General features: G+C 42.4%; 1 protein-coding gene across 1 annotated transcript in view; it reads right to left on the reverse strand.

The window, feature by feature from the left end:
- Positions 1 to 20,110, reverse strand: part of TMEFF1 (transmembrane protein with EGF like and two follistatin like domains 1) — a 117,536-nt gene that overhangs the window by 42,155 nt on the left and 55,271 nt on the right. The window contains exon 2 of the mRNA XM_021528716.3: positions 4,112 to 4,221. Coding sequence (XP_021384391.3) covers positions 4,112 to 4,221 — 110 coding nt within the window. The remainder of the gene's footprint in view (positions 1 to 4,111; positions 4,222 to 20,110) is intronic.

The following is a 20,110-nucleotide window of genomic DNA, read 5'->3' on the forward strand; positions in this document are numbered from 1 at the left end:
TACAGGAAGATAGTTGTGTTATTAACAGCATCTTATAACCCTTTTTGCTAAAGAACTACTTGAAATATATTAGTTTTTCAGTATCACTGTATGTATTCCTCTTGGATCACTGAAATAATAGTCTAACTCCACATGGACTGAACATAGGAATTCAGTAGGAAAGATTAAAAGCACAAAAAAACTATGATGGGACTTTGTACTGGCTAGAGGGAATATGCCAGGCATCTAGAAGTATTTGAAGGATAAACACTGAGGCAGGAGAAAACTTCAAGATAATACAAGAAAGTATGACTAGGCACAGGGGGCTGAAACTGAGCAAAGGAGAATTTAAGGAGAACGGTGCTTAAGGGGAGATTTGCTGACCTTTTTGGTCAGAAGAGTCTTACAAAAGTGGAAAACAATAGCCATTCTCATTAAATTCAAGAGCATAATGAGTCTTTTACTTAGTCAACAGCTATAATAATGCTTTTCTATTACTACACTGAAAAATTTATATTTTAAATTGAGTAGAATTTGATACAAATAAAAAGAAAGGAAGGAAGGAAGAAAGGAAGAAATGAAGAAAGGAAGGAAGAAAGGAAGAAAGGAAAACTTATCATTCCAAATAGCTTTTGCAGAAGCCACCTGCATTTTGCTGTTTTCTTATATTCTAACAGAAATGGATTATAAGCCCCTCATACACATAATGTGCATTAAGATTCTGGGACCACCAATCTGCCTAACATCTGAGAGTTATGCATGACTTCCTGCTGAACTGGAGGTCCAAACCCTGCTTTACAGCATGGAAAAGGAGATATTGCCCTGTTTGGGGGTGTGGTAACTGTAATGTCAGACATCTTTTGCATCTTCAACACTTTTTTCTCTTTGTTAAAAAGAATCCAATCAAAAACGAAAACCAAGAAGCAATGATGAAATAGAGTAGCTACCAAATTTCTTAACCACACAAAGTTTATGATTAAACTGGTATAGTTCAACCTGTGAGAGTGCATGCAGAAATAAAAACATTAGTTAAGTTAAAATTACTTAAATGACTTAAAAATAGAGGAGTTTCTTCTCCCAGTATCAAATGAGAGTCTCTCCCACAACAGTTTCGTTATGCTTTGACATACATAATGGTCAAAATACTGAAATGTTAAAACATAATTTTGAAGGGTATTATCCTCCAATCCTTTGTCATCCTGCCATAGATGACCAACTGAGAATGAACTAAGCAAGTACTGACAAAAATAAATCATTCTGCCAGCTCTGAAAATTATTTCTATCAGTTCTGTAATACTTCCTTATACTAAGCAGCTCTTAGACACTCAACCACAGCCATTAGTCCTGCCACATGCCATACAAAACAGTCATTTCTAGAGAGTAATTAGCAGGCAACTCCCAAGAGGGACAATACTTTCCAAGAGATGATTGTCTGTTCAATAGATAGTTCTCAATTCTCCTAAAGTCTCTGTGTGATGATTTAAATTTGCAGGTTCTGTTCTGAGGATAGAAAATGAAAAGTAAAGGGATTCCTTTTGTACAGTTTGGTAAGCCTTTAGTGATTTGTTACAGTACAGCCCAACGTTCTCCTACAAGCATCCTTCAGAAGTGAAGGTGTTTTCTTCTGAGGAAGTACTCTAATACCTCTAATACCTCAAATGGGCAAAGGGGACAGCATCTCTTTGTGCACAGGATCTGCTCAGCACAGTGTGCCATGGGAAAATCCATCCGAGGTCCATCCAGTGTTGTGTGATTTCAGAGTTTCCAACATCTGAATGGACTGTAAGATTTCCTCACCGTCACTTAGCTCTTTTTCCTATTCTTTCCTATTAAAGCAGTTATCTTATTAAACTAATTGTTGTCAAGCCTTTCTTACAGAAATTGGAAAAGAGCCCCATGATGTCTCTCTCGTCATCCCACCTCACCCCATCTTACCTCCCCCACTGGTTCATAACACAAGCACTGTGTTGATCAGTTTTTCATTCAGGTTTTGTAAAACTCATCCAAAACAGAGCAAAATACCTTTTAGCCTGCAGAGCTCTTGCTGCCATGACATTAGAGGTGTTTCAAACACTGAAACTTATCATCCATTTTCCCTAATCTGAAGAAAGGTTGTGCCAATCTCAGCCTTAGTTCAGGGGTGGCTCTGATTAGTTGTGCTGCTCTGATCCCCAAAACACCCCTCTGGCATGCAGACCTCACTGCAGGTACAACTTCCATGTGAGGGGGACAGGAGAAACAGGAACTGATCTCTTCTCTGTGGTCACCAGTGACAGAACCCGAGGGAATGACCTGAAGCCGTGTCAGGGGAGGTTTAGGTTGGATATTAGGAAAAGGTTCCTCACCCAGAGGGTGTTTGGGCACTGGAACAGGCTCCCCAGGGAATGGTCACAGCACCAGCCTGACAGGGTTCAGGAAGTGTTTGGACCGTGCTCTTGAGCACACAGGGTGACTCCTGGCATGTCCTGTCCAGGGTGAGGAACTGGACTCAATGACCCTTGTGGGACCCTTTCAAATCAGCATATTCAGGAATTCTGTGATTTCCTCGCTAGCAGGAACATCTTACCTGACCACAACCTGGATCCCAAATCAATTTAATTTTGCAGCTCTCTTGTTAGGGTACATTTTTCTAAAAATGGCAGTTTTAACAACATAAGAAATGCCTTGCTGGATTAATTCAGCAAGTGTTTTCCTGGCTAAAACTTTTGACATACATAACATATAAGTTATATACAAAGACACAGATTTCTGAACTACAAGCAGGGGTGGCAAAGTAATCTTAGGAAAAAATGCAGTGACACAGTTATAGGAAACACACTTCTGGAAGAACAGGCTGATATTCCCACATCTTCCATTCAGCGCCTCTTCAGCTGAACCACTACACATAAATGTGTCTATTTTCCTTTCAAAACCTTGCAGTATCAGAAAAAAAAAAAAAAAAGCTAGCTCTCAGATATTCTTGCATGTGAAGAATCTAACAGTTTGGGCTGGGTGTTTGTTGCCTGAAACTTTTGGTGCTGCTAGTTGCAGCAAATTGAGTAAGCTCAATTAAATTTGAGAATTACAGGAATATTTTCAACCTGCTATGTTTGAAAAACACAGTATCTTCTCACCCATAGACTTCTTTTCTAAGAGTACAGAATAAATTATTCAAGAAGTAAAAGTAAACATGCAAGTAGTTTAAAAACAATACTTTTTAAAAAGCAGTCTTCAAAACAAATTAACAGTTTAGTGCATGGACTAGTTCTTTTTTTAATGTCTTCAAGACCTGGTTATTAGGAAGTCACAAAATTTACCACCAAAAAAAATAAATTAAACCACTGGCGATCCTAGGGTTGTATTTTTTTTCTTTTTTTTTTTAATCATTACTGGGCTTTGATTTTACTATTTCGCATAAATAAATGTTACAGACAGACTGAGACAGATGAAAAAGCCTTTTCTCATGAGAATTTTTTCACCCTTTAAAAGGCAGCTAGAACAATGTCCCCAGCACAGGTGACCAGAACACTATTTAAAAGCCAGCTCTGAAACACTGGAATCCAGAAACAGTGTAAGATCATATACACACCATTGCTATTCTGGTTCCCCTTGATTTATTATTTATTGGAAACAGAACACATAATTATTTTTAAAACACTAGATAGGCCACTCCAGGGTTTGCTGATAACACTGCCAGCTCTTCCAGTCTTGCCATGAGTCTTGTACATAATATTTGATACATTTGCCTGTCTATAAGCTGTGAAAAGAAAGAACTACTGTATTTTTCTCTAAAAAAAGTTGGTGGCGGGAGGGGAGAAGAATTGCCATGATAGTTATAAAAACTGTAAACTAAATGCTCAAAACCCAACAAAAAATTGAACCTGATATTTACTTATTTTTAAAACTTCAGAAGACATTTATATATATATATTTTTTTTTTTTTTTTTCCCTGAGCAGGACTAATTCATAACTTTTTAAATCACTGGTGACCCTGCTATTATCTGATGCAATCAGTGCCATTGGAAAAGGAGCTTATGGTTAGAGTCCATAAGCCTATCCCTGAGCGCAATTTCTGAAGCAGTGACTCTACAAATACTTCTGAATACTGAAGGATTAGTTAGAAATGGCAAACAAAAAGGTGAGCAGCCCTTACCTGGAACTGACACGCACATTTCAAGCCATCGCCCTCTTCCTTGCACACTCCTCCATATTTACATGACAATTCATCACACACTCTTACGTCAGATTCCCTTACATTTAGCTCTGCAGAAGAACAGAAAAATGAGACAGAAGAGATTTGTAAGATGAGTTATTTTGAGGACTGCCTTGTCCTTAAACCCTTGGAGCACCCCTGCTGCCTTACTCCCATATAGAAACTAAAGGAAAAATGCCAGAGATCTTCCCCAGGCTGCCCTCCAGGGGCAAATCCTGCTTCTCAGAGGAAGCTTTGCCTGCTTGAGAGACTAGTTGTGGCTAAATGCTGATTCACCACATAAACAGACACAGAGAAAGCATATATTTATTCTACCCAAATTCTCTTTCCATGTTTCCCCTGATGGGGATGCCACAGTGTAAAACCCTTCTCTACAGAAGTTGTTACTAGTAGGAGTCAGTAGGTTTACACAGGTTATAGCCTATGTTTCTCACCTACTACCTCTTTTTGCTTTACTCTCTACAAAGATCCTGAGGAAGTAGAAAAGCTGAACCATCAGAATTTCTCTGCCTGGTTTTTCAGTCTCTGCCATGGCCACATTGTTATCCTTCAGACTAAAAATAAACCTAACTGTGTTTAAACTATTATAATTTGCTTGCACTCTAGGAGCTAGAGTAATGAACCAGAGATCTGTGTCTTAGTTCCTGCATAAAAATATGGAGCACAAGTGGCAGCTCCTGTCACTGTAAGCTTGCAGCAGTGGCACAGCTGGCAAGAGGCAAACCAAGGTGTTTTACACATTAACTGCATAAGCACTAGCTCCAGTACAAAGGTCTCCTAATTAGCTTCAAGCTCTTTCTGGACATCACAATCCAAGGCTAGTTTTAAAAGAGAATAAATATATTCTTTTGAAATAAGTATTTGATTTGTATTATATATAGGAAAAAGAGCAAAACAAAGCACAAGGGGGATGATGGAAGTGGTCAGTGTCCGCCTAAATGTGAGCTCATCAGGCTGTGTGGGAACTGTGCTGATACCATTGATTCCACTGAAAAGGTGAAATAAACACCAAGGTCTCTGCAAAAATCCCCTGACACTGTTAAGTGTACAGTGAAATCAGAGGATATGATTCAAAGATGTCTGTGCTATGGTTCAAGCCAGAAACCTTCAGGAATACATAGCAAGTATGATCCACAAAAGAGGTTCACTGACAGTTATGTGATTTAAAATTATATCTGTGACTTTTAATAAGCAAGCCCTATCCAGAAAACTGTCTTAAAGAAAGAACTGAATACCAGTTCAGCCATTCAGAAATGGGGAAAGATAGGTCAAAAGCTGAAGGAAATAATCCTCACTGCCACTTAGAGTCTTAAACAGGCAAGCAGCCTCCTTCTCAGAGCAGTATCAGCAGTTTGGTATGACAGTGATAGACATCCTGGAAAAATGCTCCTATGTGTTTATGTAACATTATACGCCCACACATACAGTTTATATAAATAAATAAATAAATAAACAATAATTACTGTAATAAATTTTACCACTTTTGCCACATGCTTCTATATTTAACAGAGCATAATTATGTATTTTTTTATGGCACTGAAGTCACAGGATTACAGCTCAATGAAAAGTCCAGTTATAATCCACATATTTTTTTGTCAGCCATGAGAAAAAATTGAGAAACATATTGATTCTTTTCCCTCTATACGTCCATCACTCCCAAAAGCATAAATGAGGAGGGCAATGTCTGTAATAAAGGGCAGATAGGTATCCTGGTTGCCATCACAACCCCGTGCCTGTGTTCTCTAATGTTATTCTTAATGTCACCGTTTATCAAGCGTGACTGCTGCATTGTAGGAACCAAGCTAATGTGACAGAACATTGCAGCTTTTCAATTTAATGTGTTCATAACTCCCTCCTGAAGGAAATGTGTGTTTCTTTCTCTTCATGAAGGTCTGCTCCATGAAGATGAACAAACTATAAAAATTAATTAAGGGGAAATGATTGTCATATCTGAAAGAAGGGTCCACCTTTAGGTGATACCACATTTGAGAAAATGCAATTCTAAAAAGGAATAACCATACAGTCAAATTAGAGTGCACTGCTATCAAAATATTGTGTTCATCAGGTCAGAAAGGAAATCAGATGTTGCCCCCCCCTGCTCAACTCTCAGCTGAGCACGCTGGACTCAGTGCTTTGCAACATCCTATCCCCTGCTCTCGACTGGCAGAATAAATCCCTGGGTAGCTGCATCTCCTGCTTGAATTTCTGTGAGTCTTCACAACATCCAACTGCCTAAATAGTGTAGTGCAGACTTTTCCTCAATATTGGTGTTCCCCCAGTCTGGAGAGGGCACACAAACATCAGAAAGCAGCCCCTTCAGCACAGTGGTGGGCAGGGGACATCACTTTTTTGCAGAGGAGGACATGGTGGGCTCAGAAAGAGAGGTCAGAGAGCAGTTCAGCATCAAGGGTGGACGCCAGATGTACTTGTTCATTGCTTATTTCTCTGCCTGCAAAAGCCAGAGAGAAAGAGAAAGACTTCACAACAAAGCTATAAGAAATTGTATGAAGATGGGGATGCAGAATTAGCTCTTGTGAACCTCCCACACCCCAAGGAAAAAAGACATCTGTCTTTGTTTTTGATTCCAAAGGAGGAATTAAGTGGACAGAAAGGACACTGAGCATTAATGGTTACTTCATTTTAGTCATGGGCTGGTTTTCTTTCCATATAAATGATAAATACTGATTATAAGCTTTATGGCATTAAAGGAACACTGAGCAGGAAAGGTCATGCAGAGACCAGGTAACAACATGATTTTCCAAAGTTGCACAAAAACAAGATATCCTGTTGACTGGCACTTGAACATGACAGATGAACTTTTTTCTATGACAGGGTGTCATCTAATCCCTTATTCCATTCAGTGGCAAATTCCAGTGGCAGAGAAATCAGGCCTCCAACATGTGCATGATCACATCTGATGGAATCATAAGTACCAGGAAGTGTGGTGGCTGTAATTACTTCCACAGCCACAGCATTCCATTCAAAAAGGAATACATGTGGACGGGTGGATGGAAGTTAAGAGAGTGATGTGAGGAGGAACTGTAGATGTCTTGCATGTCTGAAATGTGCTCTCTTTTCAGTGAATTCCCCACAGAGAATTAAAATGGAGTCTCTGCAATTATTTGCAGATTAGTGGAATCATCATTGTAAGAACAGATCCATGAGAAGCGCAAGAATATGTAGCAAATGGTTTAGGGTATTTTCTTGCATGTTTCTTTAATGCCTATTGTAACTAATTTCCTTGACTTCCAGCAGGTATAAATAAGAGAAAGCCTCAGTGTGATTCATTAGGCACAGTGAGAATATGCTAGGTAGCAATCCATCAATTCCCAAGAGAAAATATAATTAACGCAATTAAATCAGGCTTCCAAATTTATGATAAAATTAATCTCCAAAGACCTGAAATGAGGCATTAAAAATGATTTGCTAGTATCTGTTCAGCCAATACACTTCTGTTGCAGAGGATAGATAGATATGATTGTTATTTTAGCTAGCCGGATGTCACTTCTACCCTTGGATGAATCCTGGAGTGAAATGGACTGTTCCATCCCACCCTGCAAAAGATTGTGGTTCATCCCGCACCTCTGTACCTGCCCCTAAAACAGAGTCTGTAACCCCATTGGCCCATGCCTTGTCCCAGCCCACCTGGGAGCCCCTGAAAAGGGGGCTCCAAGCAGCCATGCGGCCTCTTGGACTTCCTCCCTCTCTTGGATTTCCTCCCCTCTAGAACTCCCTCCCTGCCTGGGGCTTCCCCTCTCCTAAACCCTCCGTTTCTCTCTCCCCTCCCCCATCCTCCTAAGCCCAGCCACGTGCTACGCCTGAGAGCACGAGGCTTGGGCATCCCTGAATTCTCCAATAAATCTCTTCCCCCAAGAGCAAGCTTCAGAGATCTCTGCCTCCCAACACCCCCAACCGTGCAAGAGGAGCCTACTCATCCCACAACTGGCGCCCAACGTGAAAGAAAAAGGAATCCACGAATTTCGACACCTCCATGCATGGTAATTACCTGTGATAGCCTCCTCTTCGCTCTGAGCACAGGCTGTCGTTGCTAAGCAACGTAGAAGCCTTATCTCTTTAAAGTTTGCCGAGGCATTTTACCCTCGAGCACCATCGCCTGTGAATAGCCGGCTTTTGGAGCTCTTGGGACTGCCCGAGCAAGGAGCTGTGAGCTGGTGGCACGTGGCCACGTTAAGAGAGCGCACCGAGCACTGCCCAGCACTGCCTGCGCTGGAAGCCCCGAGGGGGGAGGTCTGAAGGTCCCGAGCACGGAAAAGCCGTCCGGAGAGACGCCCGGAGCTCTGAGGGGACCTGTGCAGAGTCCTGAGGAGAGGATCTCTGCTTTAGCGAACTCGAGGTGAGCTACACAGGTCTAAAATATGGGACAATCCCACTCTACCCAAGATAGAGATCTCTATAAACAATTGAACCATCTGTTACGTAGTCATAATAGTACTTTGCCTAAGAAAGAGTTAAAATCCCTTTTGGAATGGGTCCTGCCCCACTTCCCTCATGCGGATCGATCAGCCGCCTTTACCAAAGAATTCTGGGACTCAGTAGGTGATAAGCTTTTTATTGAGATTTCCAGGAGAGACGCCGTTGCCTGCGACCTACTCCCACCTTTTAGAGCTGTGGCCGAATTGTTCGTTCCACGAAAGCCGGTCCCGGCCATGTGGCCAGCCCACGCGGCTGCTGACGGCCGCGCCGCGATCCCCTTCCGCCCCGCCCCTCCCCCTCCCGCCGCGGCCCCGGCCGCAACCGCCGCGGCCGCCCCCCTGAGTGACGCGGTTCCCGCCGCCCCCGCCCCGGCCCCTGCGACCCCCCACCCAACCCCCGCGCCGCGCCGCCGGGCGCCGGCCCCCGCGGCCGCTTCCACCCGTGCCGCTTCCGCCGCGACCGCGACCCCACCCCCAACCGCCGCGGCTGCTCCGGCCCCCGCGACCACCCCCCGCACCCCCCCGATCCCCGCGCCGCGCCGCCTGCCGCCGGGCTCGGCGGCCCCCGCCGCGGCCGCTCCCGCCGCGGCCGCCCCCGCCCCTCCCGACTCCACCATGACCCCACCCCCAGCCCCCGCGGTCGCCGCTCCTGTCCCGGCCCCCGCGGCCGCCCCGCCCCCCCCACTGGCCGCGGGGCTCGTGCCCGCCCTCGCTCCCCCCGAAAACCCTCTAATAGCAGCGGCGGTTGCTACTTTAGCTGGCTCCTTACAAAGCGCCTTCGCCGCGCTTCTACAAACGCTCAATCCAGCGCTCACCGCCGCCGCTGCCTTGCCGCCGTCGCCCGCGCGGGGAGAGCGCGTGGCCACGCCCCCAATCCCGGACGTGCGACAGGAAGCACCGGGAAGCCCGGTGCGCCCACCCCAGCCCGAGCCCCGGCCGTGGGGGGACACCCCGGGTCCCCGCGCCGCGACCCCGTCACCCCCCACCCCCCGGCAACCCCCCCGCGGAACGTCCCCATCGTCAGCAGGCTCCGGCGGGGCGGCAGACGCGGCCGCCATCTTGGTTCGGCCGGCGGACCACGTGACGCCCCCCGCGCATGCGCGGTTCGCGGTGTCCCCGGTCCGGCCAGTTCCTGCCGCCTCTGCCCCGCCGCCGATGGAGCCTGCTGATCCCCACGCCGCCCGTGCCGCGATGTGCGATCAACCAGAACCCCCGAGACCAGCAGCGGCGCCGGCAGGACCCCCGGAGCCGCCAGAAGGAGTTCCACTGCCGCTGCCGGGGAATTTCGAGTCGCTTCCGGGTTTGCCGCTAAAGCCCTCCGTGCCGGGTGCCCACCCAGAACTCCGGCCAGCCGTGCAACAAGTAATTCTTGTCACCCCACCGCCGCCCCTACAGCCCCTGGATGCCCCCACTTCCTCTCCTAGGCTGCATCCACATTCCACAGCTGCAGCCTCAGCTTGGAGAGATCCCTCCGCATCCTCAGGTTTCTCCCATGAGCCTTTGCTGACAGTCTCCACTCCTGCCCCTCTGCCCCAGCTGTTGGCAGCTACTGCATCTAATTTACAGCTTAGCATGCAGCCAGGGAAAGAGAGACAGCACCTGGCAGCTGCTTTGACGAATACAGGATCCACGGAGAACTGTGCTAGCCCTACCAGTACCACCCCTGCTGCCTCAGTTTCCCAGGATGCTCAGGGAATCATTGATGGCCTCCAACTGATGGACAGGCATATATCCAAGCCTCATGGTCCCAGAGAGTGGACGGCTGTCCCATCTCTGGACAAGAGAGAATTCCTAGTAGCAGCAGGAGATAGTTGCTTCCGTTTCTCTTATGGTTACCAACTGTTGGGGGGTACCATAGAAAAGACATCTAAAGCCCTAGAAAGCAGCTTATTAAAACAGAAAAGGGGAATATATAAGGCCACACCCCAAAATAGCTTCAGCAAAGCCCCATATGCATACAATCTTTCAAATTGCTGTATAGGACAGCCTGACATGCCCATTTACAGACACTTTCTGAACAACAAAAAAGTAAAAATAAAAGTCTTGATCAAGACCTCAGTCACAGGACAAATAGAAAGCCCATGCAACCTCGTAACATGGGAGAGAGGGTTTGCTTGTGTCTCTACAGGTGAAGGACTCAGATGGATCCCGGCAAAGAATGTAAAGCCTTACCATACACCGAAATCTGGCAGTGCCCTCACCAGTGGCAATGACTTTGCAGGTGCAAACCAAGAAGCAGGCGCTCAGATTTGAACTGTGCTAAGACGAGATGAAAACTACCTGCCAGAAACAATTCAAGACTATGGACATTTATTTTCACATGCATGTTAATTTTGTACCCTTGTTGTTACATTTGTTCTCTTATTTCAAATTTTTGTATTGAGATTTCACCTATAGGTTAACCGAAGACAAATGCCTGGGTAACTCTGGCCAAGACTGCAAGCTCTGATACCATATCTCTAACTGATACAAAGCTCTAATAGACTTTTTCAACCTAGTCAATTATAGAACCTTCCTCAAAAGATTTTAATAACACTACCTCAGTTAAATTCTTCCATTAGACTAAAGCAGTCAAAAGGTTAAAATGCTCAATCAGTAAAGAAATAAACGCCACCTTGATTACAATTAATAATCTAGCTAAACAGTTTATCTGAAGGTTTGAGCTCTGCATCTTGGCTGAAGGAACTCTGTAAAGTAAGCTTGATTGTTTTTGGAGTAATAAATATAGTTTCATTAGCAATATGTTATGTACCCCAAGTTGTGCAAAAATAGTAATTAAGTCTGTATTTACCTTTTCAAAAGTTTAATGAAAAGGGGCAATTGTTGCAGAGGATAGATAGATATGATTGTTATTTTAGCTAGCCGGATGTCACTTCTACCCTTGGATGAATCCTGGAGTGAAATGGACTGTTCCATCCCACCCTGCAAAAGATTGTGGTTCATCCCGCACCTCTGTACCTGCCCCTAAAACAGAGTCTGTAACCCCATTGGCCCATGCCTTGTCCCAGCCCACCTGGGAGCCCCTGAAAAGGGGGCTCCAAGCAGCCATGCGGCCTCTTGGACTTCCTCCCTCTCTTGGATTTCCTCCCCTCTAGAACTCCCTCCCTGCCTGGGGCTTCCCCTCTCCTAAACCCTCCGTTTCTCTCTCCCCTCCCCCATCCTCCTAAGCCCAGCCACGTGCTACGCCTGAGAGCACGAGGCTTGGGCATCCCTGAATTCTCCAATAAATCTCTTCCCCCAAGAGCAAGCTTCAGAGATCTCTGCCTCTCAACACCCCCACCGTGCGGAGGAGAATAATCATCCCTTACACTTCCTGGTTGTGTGAGGCCTGACTGGCACAGAGCAACTTGCAAAGACCTCCAGCAAGGTCTTCTGGGTTTGTCTTTTTTCTCTGTCAAAAATAATTCATTTTGTGAAAATTTGTTACATCACTAAAAATGAGGAGAGACTTCTCCATTTTGACTCTTTTCAGAGAATGTGAAGTGCAGCTCAATACAACTAGCTGTAGATTGGCTTTTTGCCTGTGACCTCAAAATGCATTTCTCTGAGGTTCTTGTTAAAAGGTAAATTACATGTGTCAAAATGCTGAAACTGAAGATGAAATCAAATTTGTAGCTTTAAGTACATCAAACATGTTGTTTCCATCTGGGTACCTCAAGAATAAAGTCAAATCTAAGATGGGCAAATCTGTTTGCTTTGCTTTTTCAAAACTCATGTTTCTCCTGGGGTTGGCAATAGTACATAGTAATGATGAATGGATATAAGGAACCAAAAAATACCTTTCCCACCTGAAAGTGAGGGTGTGAATATTGCAGCTGTGCCTGAGAAAAAAAAAAACCTCCCTGCCTGCCTGTCTATCTATTTTCTCTTTCTATGGGTGAGATTGCAAACAGTAGAAGTGTTGGGACCCCTTGTTTCCTTTTGCTGTTGACCCATGGGTTTGGTAAAAAACGGCAAACAATTTCCACCATTTTCATTAGAGGGAAGAGGATTTTCTGTCCTCCAAGCAGTTTGTTCTTTGTGAAGCCAAGCTTTAAATTAGGCTGTACGACCTCTCGTGGTGGTCATATATAGACACATACACATAGACAGACCTGGGAGATTCACAAAATGTCTGTAACTCTACAGGTCAATAGAACCCCCAAAGTTGTAAGAACTTGAATTGAATCAACATTGGCTTGGAAAAGGGGGCCAGGAAAAATTATGTTCTGTAAGAATATGTTAGAGCACACAAAGTCCACTGGAGACAGTGATGTGTTATGACTGCAGCTCTCAGGACAACAAAACAGAGTCAAAGAAGGCAAAATCTGATGAACAGAAAAACTATAACCTGTTTGGTTTTGGGAGTCAGTCTTATGACTCTGGATTGGCTTGAGTAAAGCACTGGCTTTTTTTTTTTTTTTTTTTTTTTTTAGTTTTGCCAAATTATTTATAAATGAATGGAGAATTTAATGGGGGGAAAACTTTAATGGGGGGAAAACATCCAACAAAATCCTTCCCTTATAAAGGGAATTATAAAGCTGAGGTGCTCACACAAGAAGTACAGTAATAACCTGAGTCTTAAATCAAGCTCCTGAATAAAACTTTACCTGCCAGTCACAGCCTTTGCCACACAACAGAAATGATATTCAGAACCAGGCCTCTAATCCCATGCTTCTCAAAGGCATCCTGCCCACTTCAACTAGGTGAGTTTGAATGGCACTGCAAAAAAACTTTTCCAGGGAAGTATTTTGAGTGTCCCTGGAATACCTTTGCTCACCTCCTGCTGCCAGCTCAGAACAAAACTGCACAATTCTCCTGTAAATAAATCCTACCCATCACTTGCAGACATACGAGCATCCCATCTGGTAGTGGCTTCAGTCACTTTAGATTTCCATCACCACCAGAGACTCTGACATTGGTTCAGACACTTAGTTCACATGCACACATCTATACATAAACATTTACATTTAGATGGCTTCATCTACAAGGTCATCTCCATCCCACAGCTTTTCAAAGTACATTCAGAACAGCCATTCCTGCAGGAAGTCATGCAAATGCTTACAGAGATGTCTCACCCAGGCTCTGAACAGAAAGTGAAATTGTGGGAACTTCCTAATGTCTAGGAAAGGTATACATTAGGAAAAATACCTTAAAAATACCTAAGCCTCCCCTGACACAGCTTCATGCCTTTCCATCAGGTCCTGTCACTGTTCACCAGAGAGGAGGGATCAGTGCCTGACCCTGTTTCCCCCCGTGAGGAAGCTGCAGACCACGAGGAGGTCTCCCCTCACTCACCACTTCCCCAGGCTGAACCGACCAAGTGACCTTAGCCACTCCCTTGTGTGGCTTCTTGTCTAGACCCTTTCCCCATCCTTCTTGCCCTTCTTTGGACATTGCTGGCTTTAGCACCAGCACTGTAACCAAAGGAGAAAGTGGCTTTTCTTGCTTCATCAGTTAGAGAACAAAATACTACTAAAACACTGGAACCACAAGCTTCCCAATTAAGTGTATATTGTTGATAAAACCTGAGATTACCATTTATTTGATAATTAATGAACAACATCTGCATTACGTTTTCCAGAGCATCTTATTATCCTCATGTTTCAGCAGTTGTGGATATGTAAATCACAATAATTTGCATTGTAGAATTTATGTTTGCTGTTTTTCTTCTCAGAAATTGTCATAGGTTATGGGTAAAGAGAGCAGACAAGCCCCTCAGACAAAATTAGCAATTACTTGTCCAAATAAATAATACTTACTCGTGTCAAACAAGGCAAAGCAAGACAGAACAGGTCATACTATCTTGCTCAAATGAAACATTATGATTTTTGGAAAAGAAAACAGACAATAAGACAAACTACTGGGAAATAGTTCAGGGAGAAGAACGATGCCCTTCAGACACTGCATATCCCCTTTGAAGATGGCTGTTGCCACTGATTTGAAGTGACAGTTTAGCAAAAAAAAAAATATAAGAAATTAAGAATATGGAGAGTGGAAAGAGAAGAGCAACAAAAAGAATTTTTAAAGAAAGTCAATCAGAGAATAAAAAAAGAAAAATCAAAATGTAACACAAGAAAAACTAGAACAAATGTAAGCTTTAAATAATTAAACCAGTTAAAAGTCATCTAAATGTCCTTTTCATGATGTGATATGGTATAATTTTCTTTCAGACTTGAATAAAAAGAGGACAATTCACTGGGACAACCAAGAGGTTATATGGAAAAAAAAAATTAAAAGAAACATAATTATTAAAATTATTTTACTCTAAAAAAACCTAGACAATTGTAATCTAACAGCATGCAAATACTCCCACATTTTTTTAATTGGTCAATTCATGGATGCCTTATGTGGCTGATGGCAAATCTGCTGTTTTGGAAACAATCTTAGGCAGTATTAGAGGATAGCAAAACCTGTTTTGCTGTGTCTCAGTGCAATATTTAATGCTCAATTGTGCAGAAAGAAAAAATAAAGCTGTTCTTTGGCTCTTGAAAATGCTATCTGAGTGAATAAAGCTTGAAATATTTCCCTAAAACTACTTTTACAAGACTGCATTAGCTTTTGATTGCTTAAGTGCTGTCCAATTTATCTAGGATGATTATACTTTTACATTTCAAATCACCATAGTTTCCTTTTTGAACAGAGGAAAACTGAATGCATACATGCTGCTGAAGCAATTAGTATTCTTGTACACAATAGGAAACCACAGCAATTTTTAACAACTAGCACTCACACAGCAAGGTAACAAGACAGGCTTTGAACCTGAGAGTCCCCCACACTGCAATATTCACATTGCTAGTGTGCCTGAGATTAACTCTATTCAGTGTGAAAAAAGTAAGGAAAAGTGCCATAGTGACGAATGTTTGTATGACAGCTCCACCAAAATATTGGGTGCAGCCGGTGGTACATTTCTGTTTCCATCAAGGGAAAAAAGATACTTGCAGAGAAGTTAACTTCTTTCTTATATTAAAAGCTTTGGCAATATTTCAGAAATTCTATATGATCTGTAGGTGAATATGTAACCAAATGGTACAAATTGACAAGCTGTGCAGTTGGTTGGGGACAGGGATACATGTGGTAGGTACCTGGAATTATTTTCTCTCTCATAAACACTTTTGTATCAAGGTCGGGCAGTAGAGCAATCTGGCCTTCAGGAACTCAATCTGGTGTGCTTCTCTGTCAGCAGCTAACCAGGACACTGACTTTAAAACTTGCTTGCAAAGCAGAATATGTGTTACTACAAAAAAATTATTGACTATGATTATGCAAGGGCATTATAAAAATGTAAGCATGTCATTGCATATTTTTACATAAAATTAAAATAAAGTATTAGAAAAAGAACATGCTCATATAGCATATTTACAGCAAGATTGATTAAAACATATTTTATCAACCTCCAGTCTCTAAGGAAACAAAGGCTATGCAGGAGCTCCAACTTTCCAGACAGGTTGGTTTGTTCCTATAACTTCTGGGGCATTTAAGCCAAATCTGACAGCAAGGGAGGCCCGGGACACTGATCTTCCTACAAGCTAATGGAAAGTCAGTGGCTGCTTGGAGAAAAGGGGTCTAACATCTCCACTGCCAGTTGGAGGAATTCAGGGCATGTCCTGGTTTCAGCTAGGGGAGAGTCAATTTCTTCTCAGTAGGTGTTACAGTGCTGTTTTGGATTCAGAATGAGAATGATGTTGATAATACACTGATGTTTCAGGTTTTCCTTATGTTTATCCCAAATCAAGGACATTTTTTTCCTTGTCTCATGCCTTGCTAGTGATGAGGTGCACAAAGGAAACTGTGAGGGAGCACAGCTGGAACAGGTGACCAAAGGGATATTCCACACCATAGAACATAAAGACCAGTATATAACATGGAGGGAGTTAACCTGTAAGGGTGGCCGATGTGGGTTCAGGAAGGAAGGTCTGGCATCAGACAGTGGGTGGAGAGCAATTGCATTGTGCATCACTTGGTTTTTTTCCCTTTTTATTGTCATTATTATTTACCAATGTTACTGTATTTTACTTTAATTTCTATTATTAAACTGTTCTTATCTCAACATACAAGTTTTAGTTTGATTTTACTCCACATTCCACTGGGGCTTGGGAGGAAATTGAGAGGGGGTAAATGGCTGCATGGTGCTTAATCTCCAGCTGTGATTAAAGCCATGACATTGGGACGAGGCTCATGAAACCAGAACAAACATATGTAATGTGTTTATTTTTACAAACACAAGCAAATAAGTGGCTCTTATTGACTCTTCTCCACTCATGGCACTGTCATGGTCCTCACCATACTGAGACTCAGAAATTTAGACTTGGATCTTGTAAACACATGGACTTTCAGGATACAGGCAAACTTGTGCTGCTGAATGCTAATGCCTATACAAATGGATTTATTCTGGTAGGCTAACTTTAAAAATAGTGCTCTTACACTTCACCAGCCTTTGACAACTAATGGCACTCCTAGGAAATTTTTCATTTGGGTAAATTATACTGTTAAGGCTTGACAGTTGTGCAGCATGTGCAATTACAGTCAGTGGGAAAATGTCATTTGTCCTTGCTCCCTTAATGTTCCCTTGCTTTCTTGCTCTGTCTCTCAGTTTGCAGAGTAGATGGTCAAACATCCAAAATATTTGCAAGCAATTTAGTAAGGGGCTCTGTCTCTCCTCTCCCCTGCCTTCCAAGCTGGAGAGCTTCTCTGGCTTTCCAGCATCATTGCCCATATAAGAACACATTCAGCAAATACGGCACTCCCATGGAAACTATAGCTTTGGCTAATGAATCCTTGCCCTGAAAAAAAATCTTTCTATGCCAATTACAAGCCAAGGTGAACTCTTCAGTCCTGGTCATGAAGTAAATCTGACTGTAACTTCCCTAAACCTATAGAGGATTGGCAAGCTGTTCAGACACTGAAACAACAGAGCCCTCATTTATACTCCCGAAGAACCTGAATCCAAGTAAAATAGTGGTAAAAATTAACACTAAATCAATTAATAATCTTCCACAAACATTGCAGGGAATTTCTTCTTCAATCTGCAAGTGAGATATGTAACTCAAGATGATTTCTAAATTGGAAAATAATATTGGTCAAATTCCAATCCCATTCCTTACACAAAACTCAAAGGCATAATAGTTCAGGGATCAGCTAGCCAGATTAAGAGCCAGAGTAGAGGTGTCCTTATCTATTGGGTCTCCAGAATTACCATATTGGTGTACAGGTAGGGGATGGATGGCTGATGGCTCTACCTTGCCCTGATGCTAATTCCTGAGCTCCTTCTGTTTTCTGCTCCTCACTTTCATTTTTTCTATAGCAGAAGAGAAACAGGCCTTGGTGTAAGCAGCCAAGAAGATGCCAAGAAGATGCAGCCTTTCTATAACCATCAGATCACTGCCTACAGAGCTCCAGGATGCAGTCAGAGAATGGAGTCTTCATCTCTGTGAGCAAGAGTAAGGGAAGTGTTTAAAGGGCCTGATCACGAGGTTTCTTGTCATTGTTGAAACAAGGACTGAAGTCAGCAGAAACCTGATCACATCAAAAGTATGTCCATTTGCCAAAAAGCCCATATATTTTCTTCACTCTCAAGGTCATGTCAATCTGTTTGTCTTCAAGTCCTAGCATGAAAAGAACTGAGCTCTGTATGTGGATTGACACTTTCCTCTAAGCAAAGCTATGGAAGTGACTTGGCTTCTTGTTTGTTTTGCTTCATTTTAAAGATATTTGGGAGGAAATCAAAGCCAACTATAATTCCTTATTAACCTCCCTACCTTCTCTTATTCTTCTTGTGGTTCAGTGTCAGAGAGACAGTTGAGTCTTGGTCCTTGAAATTCGTTGTATTCACAGCTGTGGAACAGCCTCCCAAGTTGTCATGTAGGGATGAGTTGACCTTCTGGGAGACATTATTTCAAAAACTAAAATAAATTCAATAATGTTTTTTAAAAATAAAATCTCTCCCAAGTATAATGGAAAGCACTTAAAGGGAACTGCTAGCTTTTTATGGATGAAGCAACACAATGCTGACATAGATAATGCTGCACAACTCAGGTTATTACACATGCTCTCTGCATATTACACACATTATGCATGATTGCCGACAATTGTATGTTTCTTGGGGAAAAAAAAGAGAAATATTTTTAAAATGAGACATAAATATATATACATATATTCAAAACCCCATTAAAAATAGTAAAATATATTTAGTAATATATTTTATTATAAAAATATAATAAAATATATTTTCAATGTTTACTTTTGGCTCCAATGCTACTACTCATTCCCTTCTACCTTTTCATTTATCACAACATTTTTCCTTTAGAGATAAAAAAACAAAGAAGAAGAAAATTTTCTGGAATGGAAAGTCCTTACATTTCTCAGCTACAAACCCTAAAAAAGGAGGTGTCTTTGGTGAATTTTCTAGAAAAACATTATTTACTACGAAATGTCCATTGAATCTTGTCCAGGAACATGTCTATTTGAAAAGGTGTTTTGCCATTTGGCATAGATAATTTGAGGCTCCAGTCCTATAAACGCCTGTACAGACACTTAACCCTGAGCATTTGTGATATCTAAATAAGCTGAATGGAATTGATTATGTCCAAGACAAAGAATGTCCTTAAATGCTTGTAGGATCAAGGACACCAGCAATTTTTTGAGGATTTGATTTTTATGCAGGAAACAATTAACTTGACGTAGCCATTTGTCTATTGGTTAAAAATGTGTAGAATTATAGACTGGAGAATTTTTTTAAAGCACTATTTATTTGCCAGGTTTGAAACTTTTGCTTAAAAGCAGCAGAAAATATCTGACAAAAAGTTGTCAGATAGTGTATTAATTATTCACTCTCTACAGGGAAAATGCTGCTCTCTGCAAGACCATTTGATAGTGGAAATCTATAATGTGACTTCAAATAGCTTAAATTTTAGATATTACTCATTGCTCCCAGTTACTATCATTAGCAGCTATGTGAAACACCTAGAGGCTGCAGCGAAGATTGGAGCTCCCTTCTGAAAGGCACGGGTGAGGAGCAGCCCATTACAGTATAAGCACAGAAGCCATACAAATTGTGATAAAAATTAGAAAATATAATTTCCCTTTCAGTGGAAGTGATAAAGGAAGAAATAGAGGGAAGGATTTATTCAAGGTGGCAACACAAGGCCAAGGCAGGATGCCACAATAGAACCTGTCCCTGTCCAATTGTTTTGCTACAAGGTCATCTTTTCTCACTCTCATCACCTTTCCTTTAATAGACACCACAGCTAGAAAATAATTTTGATCACCAAAAATGGAGCAGACACAAACAGATTTAGGCAGTATATGTTGATTAATTTAAAAAATGAGAGGAAAAAAAAAATCCTAACTCGCTAAGGCTACTAATGCTAACTAAAGAGCTATGTTGATGCATTAAATGCAGCTTGGAGGACTCATCTGCTGTATTCAAATAGCTGATAATCACTGCTCAGAATTCAAACTGTGCTGCTGTGATAGAGCCTAATGCAGACAGTGTCATGCAAACCCAGAAATGTGTCTCATAGTCCCA

This window comes from Lonchura striata, chromosome 1 (genome assembly GCF_046129695.1).
Source record: "Lonchura striata isolate bLonStr1 chromosome 1, bLonStr1.mat, whole genome shotgun sequence".
NCBI classification, from domain to species: Eukaryota; Metazoa; Chordata; class Aves; order Passeriformes; family Estrildidae; genus Lonchura; species Lonchura striata.